The sequence below is a fragment of the Caloenas nicobarica genome, unplaced genomic scaffold, assembly GCF_036013445.1.
Source record: "Caloenas nicobarica isolate bCalNic1 unplaced genomic scaffold, bCalNic1.hap1 Scaffold_417, whole genome shotgun sequence".
In the NCBI taxonomy this organism is placed as follows: Eukaryota; Metazoa; Chordata; class Aves; order Columbiformes; family Columbidae; genus Caloenas; species Caloenas nicobarica.
Window position 1 is genome coordinate 77621 of NW_027017406.1, and position 12293 is coordinate 89913.

The 12293-nt window shown below is 68.4% G+C and overlaps 1 protein-coding gene across 1 annotated transcript; it reads right to left on the reverse strand.

Moving 5' to 3' along the window:
* On the reverse strand, positions 1 to 10605 carry LOC136002806 (RAS guanyl-releasing protein 2-like). The gene is made up of 17 exons (XM_065658034.1): positions 10576 to 10605; positions 9436 to 9578; positions 8638 to 8740; positions 8354 to 8419; positions 7809 to 7937; positions 7288 to 7477; positions 6339 to 6512; positions 4930 to 5046; positions 4533 to 4838; positions 3594 to 3671; positions 2779 to 2848; positions 1873 to 1977; positions 1375 to 1490; positions 713 to 857; positions 582 to 618; positions 191 to 372; positions 1 to 82 (listed from the first exon to the last, which is right to left on the reverse strand). Exons 2-17 carry the CDS (start codon positions 9506 to 9508, stop codon positions 27 to 29), a joined length of 1947 nt encoding a protein of 648 aa, XP_065514106.1. The 5' UTR covers positions 9509 to 9578; positions 10576 to 10605; the 3' UTR covers positions 1 to 26.
* Between the last annotated feature and the right edge of the window lie 1688 nt (positions 10606 to 12293).

The following is a 12293-nucleotide window of genomic DNA, read 5'->3' on the forward strand; positions in this document are numbered from 1 at the left end:
AAGAAGAGGACCCAGGTGTCCAGGCCCTATAGGTGGGTGTCGAACACACCATCCTCCAGCTCCTGCAGCTCCGGGGGGGCTTCTGGGGGGGTGGAATTGGGGGGTGTGAGGGGCCCGGACGCCTGGGTCCCCTCAATTTGGGGGTCCTGGACGCCTGGGTCCCTCCAGGCCGAGGGTTTTGGGATCCCACCTGGAGGGGGCCGCGGGGGGGCCCGTCGGGGCCAGGGCATCGCGAGGCTGAGGGAGCGGCCGCGGGGGGGCCCGGGGGGGTCTCGGTGACACTCGGGGGGGTCTCGGTGACGCTTTGGGTGCGACGGCGACACGGGAGGCGCAGCCGCTCCCGGCAGCGCGGGTGGCACCGCAGGCCGCAGGCTGGGGGGGGCGCGGAAATGACCCCTGGGCACCCCAACCCCGCCCCGCACCGCTGACCCCCCATTGCACCCCTGACCCCCCATGACCCCCCATTGCACCCCTGACCCCCCCCGGCCCCCCCATAGCACCCCTGACCCCCCCCGGCCCCCCCATTGCACCCCTGACCCCCCCATGACCCCCAGTTTCCCCCCCCAGTTTCCCCCACTCACCACGGCACTGCAGCCCGGGGCTGGTGAACCCCAAAATCTGGGGGGGACAGGGGGAATTAGGGGGTGCAGGGTGTTATGGGCGCCGGGTGGGGTCGGAAGGGTTTTGGGGTGCAGGTTTTTGGGGTTCTCACCAGGTCCCCACACTGTGCGCAGCGGGCGGGGCGCAGGGTGCTGCTCCCCTCGAAATGGTGGGGGGGTCCCGCGGGGGTCCTGTCCCCCCCTTGGCTGCAGCGCAGGAAATAATCCAGGAGCTCCCCCCGGCTCAGGCTGCCGTCCCTGCCCCACACAATCCATGGGGCCCAGACGCCTGGGTCCCCTGGGGACATGGTGGGGGAGGTGGGGGGGTCTCTATGGGGGTCACTGGGGTGTCCCCCCCGCTCAGGCTGCCGTCCCTGCCCCACACAATCCATGGGGCCCGGATGCCTGGGTCCCTCATGGGGGGGTCCTGGGGAGTTTGGGGGTCCTGGGGTGGGGATCCAGAGGGGTTTGGGGGTCCTGGGGGTGACCTGGGGAGATTGGGGGGTTTGGGGGTGTCCCGGGGACGGGGGTCTCTGATTGGGGGGGTCCCTGTTTTGGGGGGGTCCCTGAGGGGGCCCCTGTTTGTTTTGGGGGGGTCCCTGTTTTGGGGTCCCCACCCGTTTGTGCCCACGTCCCCAAACCCCAGGGGGTTTTGGGGTGTCCCTGTTTTGGGGGGCCCGGGCGGGGTTGGGGGTCCCCATGTTTTGGGAGTCTCTGGGGGGGCCCCGGGGGGGTCCCTGCTTGTTTCGGGGGGTCGCTGTTTCGGGGTCCCCACCCGTCCGTGTCCACGTCCCCGAACAGCCGCAGCTGTGGGAAGTTCCCGCGCACGATCGCGAACTCGGCCTGGGAGATCCGCCCGTCCCCGTCCACGTCGAACTGGCGGAACAGGGTCTGGGGGACCCCCAAAGTCACCCCCGAGCCCCCCAGACCCTCCGGAGCCCCAAAGAGTCACCCCAGGGACCCCCAAACCCCCAGGGGCCCCCGTGAGATCCGCCCGTCCCCGTCCACATGGAATTGGTGGAACAGGGTCTGGGGGACCCCCCCAAAGTCACCCCCAGGCCCCCCAGACCCCCTGATGCCTCCTCATCCCCCCAAGACCCCCCCATCCCTCCCCAAACACCCCCCAGCCCCCCCAGGGACCCCCGGCCCCTCCCCGGACGCCCAAATCCCCCCGGAACTCCCCCCAGCCCCCTTGCAGCGACCCCCGAATCCCCCCCCGGCCCCCCAGCCCCCCCCGGCCCCCCAGCCCCCCCGGGCCCCCCAGCCCCCCCACCTCCACCAGCTGCTCCAGGTGCCCCTGAAGCATCTCCGGGTCGGGCCGGGGGGGGTCGGGCAGGACCCAGGGGGCGGGGGGGGGCAGCGCCGGGGGGGGCCCCGCCTGGGGACACACACACATGGGGGTCAGTGACCCCCCCGCTGCACAGCCCCCCGGTGTTGTGCACCCTCCCCTTTCAGGAACAGCCCTTTTGGCACTCGCCCCCCCCATTGCACACCTGTGTCGCACTCGGGGGGGTCACACCCCCACTTGCACGCTCACGGGGGTCACACACCCCCTCGCACACTGATGTGCACACTCGGGGGGTCACACCCCCCCTCGCACACCCATTTGCACACTCGGGGGTCACACCCCCCTGCACACCCATTTGCACACTCGGGGGGTCACACCCCCCCCGCACACCCATTTGCACACTCGGGGGTCACACCCCCCTGCACACCCATTTGCACAATTGGGGGGTCACACACCCCCCTGCACACCCATTTGCACAATTGGGGGGTCACACCCCCTCGCACACCCATTTGCACACTCGGGGGGTCACACCCCGCTGCACACCCATTTGCACACTCGGGGGGTCACACCCCCCCCCCACACCCATTTGCACAATTGGGGGGTCAAACCCCCCTGCACACCCATTTGCACACTCGGGGGGTCACACACACCCCGCACACCCATTTGCACACTCGGGAGTCACACCCCCCTGCACACCCATTTGCACACTCGGGGGTCACACCCCCCCCTGCACACCCATTTGCACACTCGGGGGGTCACGCCCCCCTGCACACCCATTTGCACACTCGGGGGGTCACACCCCCCTGCACACCCATTTGCACACTCGGGGGGTCACACACCCCCCTGCACACCCATTTGCACACTCGGGGGGTCACACGTGCACTCGCACACCCATTTGCACACTCGGGGGGTCACACGTGCACTCGCGCACCCATTTGCACACTCGGGGGGTCACACCCCCCTGCACACCCATTTGCACACTCGGGGGGTCACACCCCCCCCTGCACACCCATTTGCACACTCGGGGGTCACGCCCCCCTGCACACCCATTTGCACACTCGGGGGGTCACACCCCCCCTCGCACACCCATTTGCACACTCGGGGGGTCACACCCCCCCCTGCACACCTATTTGCACACTCGGGGGGTCACACCCCCCTGCACACCCATTTGCACACTCGGGGGGTCACACACCCCCCTGCACACCCATTTGCACACTCGGGGGGTCACACCCCCCTGCACACTCATTTGCACACTCGGGGGGTCACACTCCCCTGCACACCCTTTTGCACACTCGGGGGGTCACACTCCCCTGCACACCCATTTGCACACTCGGGGGGTCACGCCCCCCTGCACACCCATTTGCACACTCACGGGGGTCACACCTGCGCTTGCACACTGATGTGCACACTCAGGGGGTCACACCCCCCTGCACACCCATTTGCACAATTGGGGGGTCACACACCCCCCCGCACACCCATTTGCACACTCGGGGGGTCACACCCCCCTGCACACCCATTTGCACACTCGGGGGGTCACACCCCCCTGCACACCCATTTGCACACTCGGGGGGTCACACACCCCCCTGCACACCCATTTGCACACTCGGGGGTCACACCCCCCTGCACACCCATTTGCACACTCGGGAGGTCACACCCCCCCTCGCGCACCGATCCGCACGCGCCGGGTCACCCCCACGCACACTCACGGGGGGGCCGGTGCGGGGCTCGCGCTGCAGCGACAGCTGGTAGAGCTGCTGCTCCGACACCGACAGCTCCAGGGACACCTGCGCAGTTGGGGGTGCAGCGGGACTGGGGGGGCTCGGGGGGGCTGGGGTGCGGGGAGGCTCTGGGGAGGATCTGTGTGGTTTTTGGGGTGCAGGGGGGGTCTCGGGGAGTCGGGGGGGGTTTTGGGGTGCAGGGAGGCTCTGGGGAGGATCTGTGTGGTTTTTGGGGTGCAGGGGAGGTCTCAGGGGAGTCGGGGGGGGTTTTGGGGTGCAGGGAGGGTCTTGGGGGGTTGCAGGGTTTTTTGGGGAGCAGGGAGGGTTCCGGGTGGTTTTTGGGGTGCAGGGGGGGTCTCGGGGAGTCGGGGGGGGTTTTGGGGTGCAGGGAGGGTCTTGGGGGGTTGCAGGGTTTTTTGGGGTGCAGGGAGGATTCCGGGTGGTTTTTGGGGTGCAGGGGAGGTCTCAGGGGAGTCGGGGGGGTTTTGGGGTGCAGGGAGGGTCTTGGGGGGTTGCAGGGTTTTTTGGGGTGCAGGGAGGGTTCCGGGTGGTTTTTGGGGTGCAGGGGAGGTCTCAGGGAGTCGGGGGGGGTTTTGGGGTGCAGGGAGGGTCTTGGGGGGTTGCAGGGTTTTTTGGGGTGCAGGGAGGGTTGCGGGTGGTTTTTGGGGTGCAGGCAGGGTCTTGGGGGGTTGCAGGGTTTTTTGGGGAGCAGGGAGGGTTCCGGTGGTTTTTGGGGTGCAGGGGGGGTCTCGGGGAGTCGGGGGGGGTTTTGGGGTGCAGGGAGGGTCTTGGGGGGTTGCAGGGTTTTTTGGGGTGCAGGGAGGGTTCCGGGTGGTGTTTGGGGTGCAGGGGGGGTCAGTGAGGCTTGAGGGGTTTCGGGGGCGCAGGGGCGGTCCCGGGTGTTTTTGGGGTTCGGGGGGGTCTCACCGTGAGCAGGTTGAGCAGGTCGGGGTCGGCGCTCACGGGGGGGCCGCCCCCCCCCAGCAGCCCCCCCAGGATGGCGAAGCGCTGCTGCAGTTTGGCCGCGTGGGGGCGCTCGGGCCCCGCCCAGTCCGGCAGCGCCTCCTCCAGGGCCACCAGGTCCCGCAGGTGGATCCCGAGGGCGGGCAGGGGGAACCCCCCCCCGGCGCCGCCCCCCCCGGGACCCCCCGCACCGGGAACCGCCCCCAGCAGCGCCCGGTACCGCCGGTAGTTCCCCCCCGCGCTCATGGTATCGGCCAAGCGGGACCAGAGCTGGGGGGGGAATTGGGGGGACATGGGGGATATTTCGGAGCTGAGCAGGGCAGGGGGCGGCGTGCCCCCCCCCGGCCCCCCCTCGCCCCACCTGAGCGATGTCGGGCGGCAGCAGCGCCACCGTGCGGCGCAGGCGGGTGACGGCGCCGTGTCCCAGCCCCCCAACCACGGACAGGAGCGAATTGAAGTTGCGAAGCTCCAGGAGGCTCTGGGGGGATGTGGGGCAGGTTATGGGGCGGGTTATGGGGCGGGATGGGGGTCAGGGCGCTATGGATCAGGGTTATGGGTCCGGCTATGGGTCATACTGTGGGTCACAGGTGGGTCAGGGTTATGGGTCCTGCTATGGGTCAGGGCTGTGGGTCAGGGCTGTGGGTCAGAGTTATGGGTCAGGGTTATGGGTCAGGGCTGTGGGTCAGGGCTATAGGGCAGAGTTATGGGTCAGGGCTGTGGGTCACACTGCGGGTCACGTGTGGGCCAGGGTTATGGGTCAGGGCTGTGGGTCAGGGTTATGGGTCCTGCTGTGGGTCAGGGTTATGGGTCAGGGCTGTGGGTCAGGGCTGTGGGTCACACTGAGGGTCATGTGTGGGTCAGGGTTATGGGTCAGGGCTGTGGGTCAGGGTTATGGGTCCTGCTGTGGGTCAGGGTTATGGGTCAGGGCTGTGGGTCACACTGCGGGTCACGTGTGGGTCAGGGTTATGGGTCCTGCTGTGGGTCAGGGTTATAGGTCAGGGCTGTGGGTCAGGGCTGTGGGTCACACTGAGGGTCACGTGTGGGTCAGGGTTATGGGTCAGGGTTATGGGTCAGGGCTGTGGGTCAGGGTTATGGGTCCTGCTATGGGTCAGGGTTATGGGTCAGGGCTGTGGGTCACACTGAGGGTCACGTGTGGGTCAGGGTTATGGGTCAGGGTTATGGGTCAGGGTTATGGGCCCTGCTATGGGTCAGGGTTATGGGTCAGGGCTGTGGGTCAGAGTTATGGGTCAGGGCTGTGGGTCACACTGCGGGTCACGTGTGGGTCAGGGTTATGGGTCAGGGTCATGGGTCAGGGCTGTGGGTCAGGGCTGTGGGTCAGGGTCATGGGTCAGGGTTATGGGTCCTGCTGTGGGTCAGGGCTGTGGGTCACACTGTGGGTCACAGGTGGGTCAGGGTTATGGGTCCTGCTGCGGGTCAGGGCTGTGGGTCAGGGCTGTGGGTCACGTGTGGGTCAGGGTTATGGGTCCTGCTATGGGTCAGGGCTGTGGGTCACACTGTGGGTCACAGGTGGGTCAGGGTTATGGGTCCTGCTATGGGTCAGGGTTATGGGTCAGGGTTATGGGTCAGGGCTGTGGGTCAGGGTTATGGGTCCTGCTGTGGGTCAGGGCTGTGGGTCACACTGCGGGTCACACTGCGGGTCACGTGTGGGTCAGGGCTGTGGGTCAGGGCTGTGGGTCAGGGTTATGGGTCAGGGCTGTGGGTCACACTGTGGGTCACACTGCGGGTCACGTGTGGGTCAGGTGACGTCACCTGGGCCGTGCGCAGGAAGCGCTCGACGACGCGCGCGCGCTGGGCGGGGGTGGGCGGGGTCAGCACGAGCAGCTGCACCCAGCGCGCCACGCGATTGGACAGCGCCACCGCCCCCTGCAGGGCGGGGCTGCGCGCGGCCGAGCCGCAACGGGCGAAGCTGCGGAAATCCTGCAACTGCGGGGACACGTGACCGGGACACGTGACCGGGACACGTGACTGGGACATGTGACCGGGACACGTGACGGGGACACGTGACCGGGGACACGTGATGGGGGACACGTGACCGGGACACGTGACCGGGACACGTGACGGGGACACGTGACCGGGGACACGTGACGGGGACACGTGACGGGGGACACGTGACCGGGGACACGTGATGGGGGACACGCGACCGGGGACACGCGACCGGGGACACGTGACCGGGACACGTGACCGGGGACACGTGACGGGGGACACGTGACGGGGACACGTGATGGGGGACACGTGACGGGGACACGTGACGGGGGACACGTGACGGGGGACACGTGACCAGGGACACGTGACCGGGGACACGCGACCAGGGACACGTGACCGGGGACACGCCCCTTGCACGAGGGTGTGTGACACAAGGGACCCGCCCCGGGGTTGTGCAGGGGAGGGGACACGGGTGGGACCCCAGGGGCGCGGCAGGGCAGGGCCGGGACAGGGCGTGGCTGGGGAAGGGCGTGGCTGGAGCAGGGTGTGGGCGGGGCCTGCTCAGGGTGTGGGCGGGGCATGCTGGGTGTGGGCGGGGCCGGTGTGCTGGGCGTGGCCGGGGCGCGGTCAGGGTGTGGGTGGGGCCGGTGTGCTGGGTGTGGCTGGGGTGTGGTCAGGGTGGGGTCAGGGCGTGGCCGGGGCGGGGCCGGGGCGCGGTCAGGGCGTGGCCGGGGCGTGGCCGGGGCGTGGCCGGGGCGCGGTCGCTGACCCTCACTGCCCCCAGCACCCGCCGCTCCAGCGCCGTCAGCAGCTGCGCCAGCGCCGGAGGCTCCACCCGCTCCAGCAGCAGCGCCGCCTTGTGGCGGGGGGGACACACGGTGGGGGGCACGGACTCAGGGGGACACGCAGACACGGGGGGACGCACAGACTTGGGGGGTTCCTGCTGGCCCCCCCCGGGCTGCAACCTGCATATGACACACACTCAGTCCCCCCCAGTCCCCCACCCAGGTCCATGAGGCTTTTGGGGACCCCCCCCACCCCCCTTTTGTGTCCCCCCCCACCTCCCCATCCCCACAAACCCCTGAGGATGTTGGGGCCCCCCCGGGCCCCCCGGCTCCCCCTCCAGCCCCACGTACCCGTGAGGGTTTTGGGGACCCCCGTGCCTCCTCCAGTTCCCCCCGCATCCCCATGAGGTTTTTGGGGACCCCCACTCACAGTCTCTCCAGGACTCCGAGGATTTTGGGGACCCCCCCCCCCCATCCCCATGAGGGTTTTGGGGACCCCCCCCCCCCTCACAGTCTCTCCAGGTCCGTGAAGATTTCGGGGTCCCCCCCGGGCCCTTCCAGGGCCCCCCCCAGCTCCCGCAGCCGCTGCAGGAATTCGAGGTCCCCCTCCAGCTCCTCGGGGAATGCGCGGACCCAGTAACTGGGGGGCGAAATGGGGGGTCGGGAGGGGGTCCCCAAATGGGGCTGGGGGGTCCTGGGGTGGGTTCGGGTCCCTGGGGGGATTTGGGGTTCCCAAATGGGGATTGGGGGGTCCTGGGGGGTTTTGGGGGTCCCTGGGGATTTTGGGGGTCCTGGGGGGATTTTGGGGTCCCAGGGATATTTGGGGGTCCCTGAGAATGGTTTGGGGGTCCCTCAGGGGGTTCGTGGTCCTGGGGGTGTTATGGGGGTCCCGGGGCGGGGGGTTGGGTGTCTGGGGGGATTTAGGGGTCCATGGGGGTAGTTTTGGGGTCCCTGGGGGGGTCTGGGGGTCCCAGGGAGGGGTTTGGGGTCCCTGGGAGCAGTTTGGGGATCCCAGGAGTGGTTTTGGGGGTCCCGGGGGGGGTTGGGGTCACTCACCACACAAGGTGTCTGATTTTGAGGCGCAGGGCGGGACCCTCGGCCGAGCCCCCCGAATCCTCCAGCGTGTGGGGGTTAAGGAGCCTGAGCAGGGGGGTTTTGGGGGGTCCTGGGGGGTTTGGGGAGTCCCCGGGGGGATCCCAGGGGGGTTTTGGGGTCCTGGCGTGTCCAGGGGGATTTAGGGTTGTCCCAGGGATTTGGGAGGTCCTGGGCAGGGTCCCAGGGGTCTGGGGGATTTTGGGGATTCCCGGGGGGGTTTCGTGGTGCAGGGTCCCCCAGGATATATGTGGAGCAGCCGCCGCGCCAGCTCGGGGGGGGGCAGGTACCAGGGGTGCAGCATCAGGAACAGCCGAACCAGGTGGGGGTCGTGAACCTTCCCCTGTGCGTCTGGGGGGGACACCCCGAATTAACACCCGGGGACCCCAAATTAACCCCCCCCGGACACCAAATTAACCCTCAGGGGCCCCAAATTAATCCCTGGAACCCCCAAGTGCCCCCCAGAAACCCAACCCCCCCCCCCCAAACCCTGGGGACCCCCCAAAACCCAGGGGCCTCCCGCCCCCCCCCCAGTGCCCCTCAAACCTTGAGGACACCCCCAGACCCTCAGGCCCCCCCCAGACTTGCCCCCCCATTCCCTGGAGCTCCCCTCACACCAGACCCCCCCCCCCAGGGCCTCCCCCAAACCCCGAGGGTCCCCCCAGCCCGGCCTCCAGGGCCCCCCCAAATCCCGGGGATTCCCCCAGACCCCCAGGGACACCCCGAAACCCACCCCCACAATCCCTGGAGGCCCCCAAATCCAAGCCCCCACCAATCCCCAGGGCCCCCCAAACCCCCGGGCTCTGCACAAGGCTCCAGGGACCGCCCCAAGCCCCCAGGTGCCCCCACCAAAGGCCTCCACGCAGCCCCCAGGGCCCCCCCAAATCTCGGGGACCCCCCAAACCCGAGTCCCCACCAGCCCTCCCCCAGAGCTCCCCCCTGTAGACCCTCAAACCCCAGAGGCCCCCAAAGCCCCCGGGGCCCCCCCCAAACTCCAGGGACCCCCTGAGACCCCCAGGCCCCCTCAAAACCCCCCGCCCCCCCACCAAAGGCCTCCACGCAGCCCCGCAGCAGCTCGTCCAGCGTGGGGGCGCGATCCAGGTCCAGGGTGCAGCTCATGGTGGGACCTCAAAACCGGGGGGACACCCCGAACTGGGGGGAGGACCCCAAACTGGGGGGACACCTGAAACTGGGGGGAACACCTCAAAACTGGGGGGACACCCCAAAATGGGGGGGGGGGAGGGGGCCTGGGGGGGTCTGGCGGTGCCCTGGTCCAGGGGATCCTGGTTTGGGGGTCCCTGGGGGCCCAATCCCGGTCCAGGGTGCAGCTCATGGTGGGACCCTGAAACTGGGGGGACACCTGAAACTGGGGGGACACCTCAACACAGAAGGTGGGGGTGGGGGGCCCCAGTTTGGGGGTTCATGGGGTCCCGGTTTGGGAGTTCAGGGCGGGGTCCCCTGGCCTGGGGGGGGCTCGTTTTGGGACGCTGTGGGGCCCCCAGTGCTGCCCCCCCCCCCTTGCACAAGCATCGCATGGGCCCCCCCCCCGCCCCGCACCCCCAACCCCCCTCCGGGCCTGCGCACCCCGATAAGGCTCCACTTCCTCCACCCCCCCCCGCTGTCCTGGAGTCGTCCCAGTGTCGGGGTGCGGGGGGAGCTGGGAGGTATGGGGGGGACTGGGGGGCGCTGGGGGGACCAGGAGGAGCTGAGGGCGCTGGAGGGAGCTGGGGACGGGGGGGAAGGCGCCGGGAGCCCTGGGATGCGGGTGCAGGAGGAACTGGGAGGGGGCACCGGGAGCCCTGGGATGCGGGTGCAGAAAGAACTGGGAGGGGGCACCGGGAGCCCTGGGATGCGGGTGCAGAAGGAACTGGGAGGGGGGCACCGGCAGCACTGGGATGCGGGTGCAGAAGGAACTGGGAGGGGGCACCGGGAGCCCTGGGATGCGGGTGCAGAAAGAACTGGGAGGGGGCACCGGGAGCCCTGGGATGCGGGTGCAGAAGGAACTGGGAGGGGGCACCGGGAGCCCTGGGATGCGGGTGCAGGAGGAACTGGGAGGGGGCACCGGCAGCACTGGGGCGCGACTCTGGGGGACACCCCGGGGTTCCCGCTCGCCCCCCCGCCCCTCACTCCGGCCCCCCCCGCCGCTGCTGGATGCCTGATTCCCCCCCGGACGCCTGGGTCCCCACCTGCTCCAGCGGCTTCGGCGGCGACAGGAGGACACGGGGGGGGGCGGGACGCGGGGGCGGGACGCGGCGGGTGGGGCCGGGGGGGGAAGTGGTTTGTGGTTCAACAGAAACTCCTGCGTCCCCTCCCGGACGCCTGGGTCCACTTGGGTGGGGGGCCCCCGGACGTCCGGACCCCCCTCCCCGTGTCACCCCCGAGGGAACCCAGGCGTCCCGCGGAAGAAAACCAGAGAAACCCCCCAATTTCCTCCATTTATTTTATTTTACTTTACTTTATTTTATTCTACTTCATTTTATTTTGCTTTATTTTATTTTACTTTGTTTTAATTTGTTATTATTTTGTTTTGTTCGTTTCCTTCCTTTTTTTTTTTTGGCACCCCCTCACCCCAGTTCTCCCAGAAACGCCACTGGGGCCACCCACAGTTCCCTCTGCCGGGGGGGCGTGGAGAAAAAGGCCCTGGGGAGTAGCTCTGGGGTGGGGGGGCTCCACGCAAACCCCGGGAGCTCCCCAAAGCCCCTCCAAACACCCGAGTCCCCCCAGGGGCCCCCAAACCCCCCCCCAGCCGAGCACCGGATCTCAAAAGTTGGGGCTGGGGAACCCCAGGGGTTCCCGGGGCGGGGGGGGAGGAGGGAGATTCCCAGGCGTCTTCCCGGTGGCGCAGTGGATGAAGCGCTGGCCTTGTAAACCAGCGGTTCTGGGTTTGAGTCCCGGCTGCGCCGAGTCCCGACCCTCGCAGTCCCCGGGGCGCTGGCAGTACCTGCTGCACCTGCAGGAGGGGAGGTGGCGAAAACGCACCCCAAAGTTTTTTAAGGTCAGGTTAGGGGTGTAGGGTCGTTAGGGTTTAGGGTCAGGGTGAAGGTGGAGGCTTAGGGTCAGGGTTAGGGTCGTGGTCCCCGGGGACACCGAGGGGACCCTCCTGGGAATCACGAAGGCACCTGGATCCGAGTGGGGGTGTCACCTTCAGAGCCCCCCCAATGCTGTGGGGGCCCCCCAAATGCCGTGGGGACCCCCCGGCCCCTTCCCCAGTACCCAGGAGCTGCCGTGACCCCCCCAAGGAGTCCCCAACGCCCCCAGGCTGGTGTCAGACCATCACCTGCCCCCCCTTTTTGTGCACCCCCAAATGGAAGTGGGTTCCCCCCTCCCATCCCCCGAGGGTTGTCCTGGTCCCCGGGGCTGGGGGGGGCGCTAGGACCCAGGGGGAAACCGGACCGAGCCCCGGCTTGGAGACCACGCCCCCATCTTGGAGACCACGCCCCCATCTTGGAGACCACGCCCCCATCTTGGAGACCACGCCCCTGGGCCCGGCAGAATCTGGCAAGGGCCGGCAAAACTTGGAAGAGCACCACAGAGCCCCACAGAACCTGACAGAAGTCAACAGACCCTGACAGCGCCCGATAAAGCCCGACAGAGCCCAACAAAGTCCAATAGAGCCTGACAGATCCCAACAAAGCCCGACAAAGAGTGACGGAGCCTGCCAAGGCCTCACACAGCCCGACGCAGCCTTACAGGGCCTGGCAGGGTTCGACAGGGCCTGACAGGCCCGACCGAGTCTGACAGAGTCTGACGGAGGCCTGTAGGGGAGCCTGGGGAGGAATGGGGAGCTCTGGGGAGTCGAGACATGTTTTGGGGAGCCCTGGGGAGGAATGGGGAGCCCTGAGGAGCCAAGATACATTTTGGGGAGCCCTGGGGAGGAATGGGGAGCGCTGGGGAACCAAGACAC

What these genes read in the sequence shown, in the direction of transcription:
- LOC136002806 (XM_065658034.1), bottom strand. Translation starts at nt 9,508, where the DNA reads ATGAGCTGCACCCTGGACCTGGATCGCGCCCCCACGCTGGACGAGCTG. An exon ending in AGCGGCGGGTGCTGGGGGCA is followed by an intron (nt 6,513 to 7,287) that starts GTGAGGGTCAGC and finishes GTGTCCCCGCAG; the next exon opens with TTGCAGGATTTCCGCAGCTT. An exon ending in CCCCGGGCTGCAGTGCCGTG is followed by an intron (nt 373 to 581) that starts GTGAGTGGGGGA and finishes CGCCCCCCCCAG; the next exon opens with CCTGCGGCCTGCGGTGCCAC.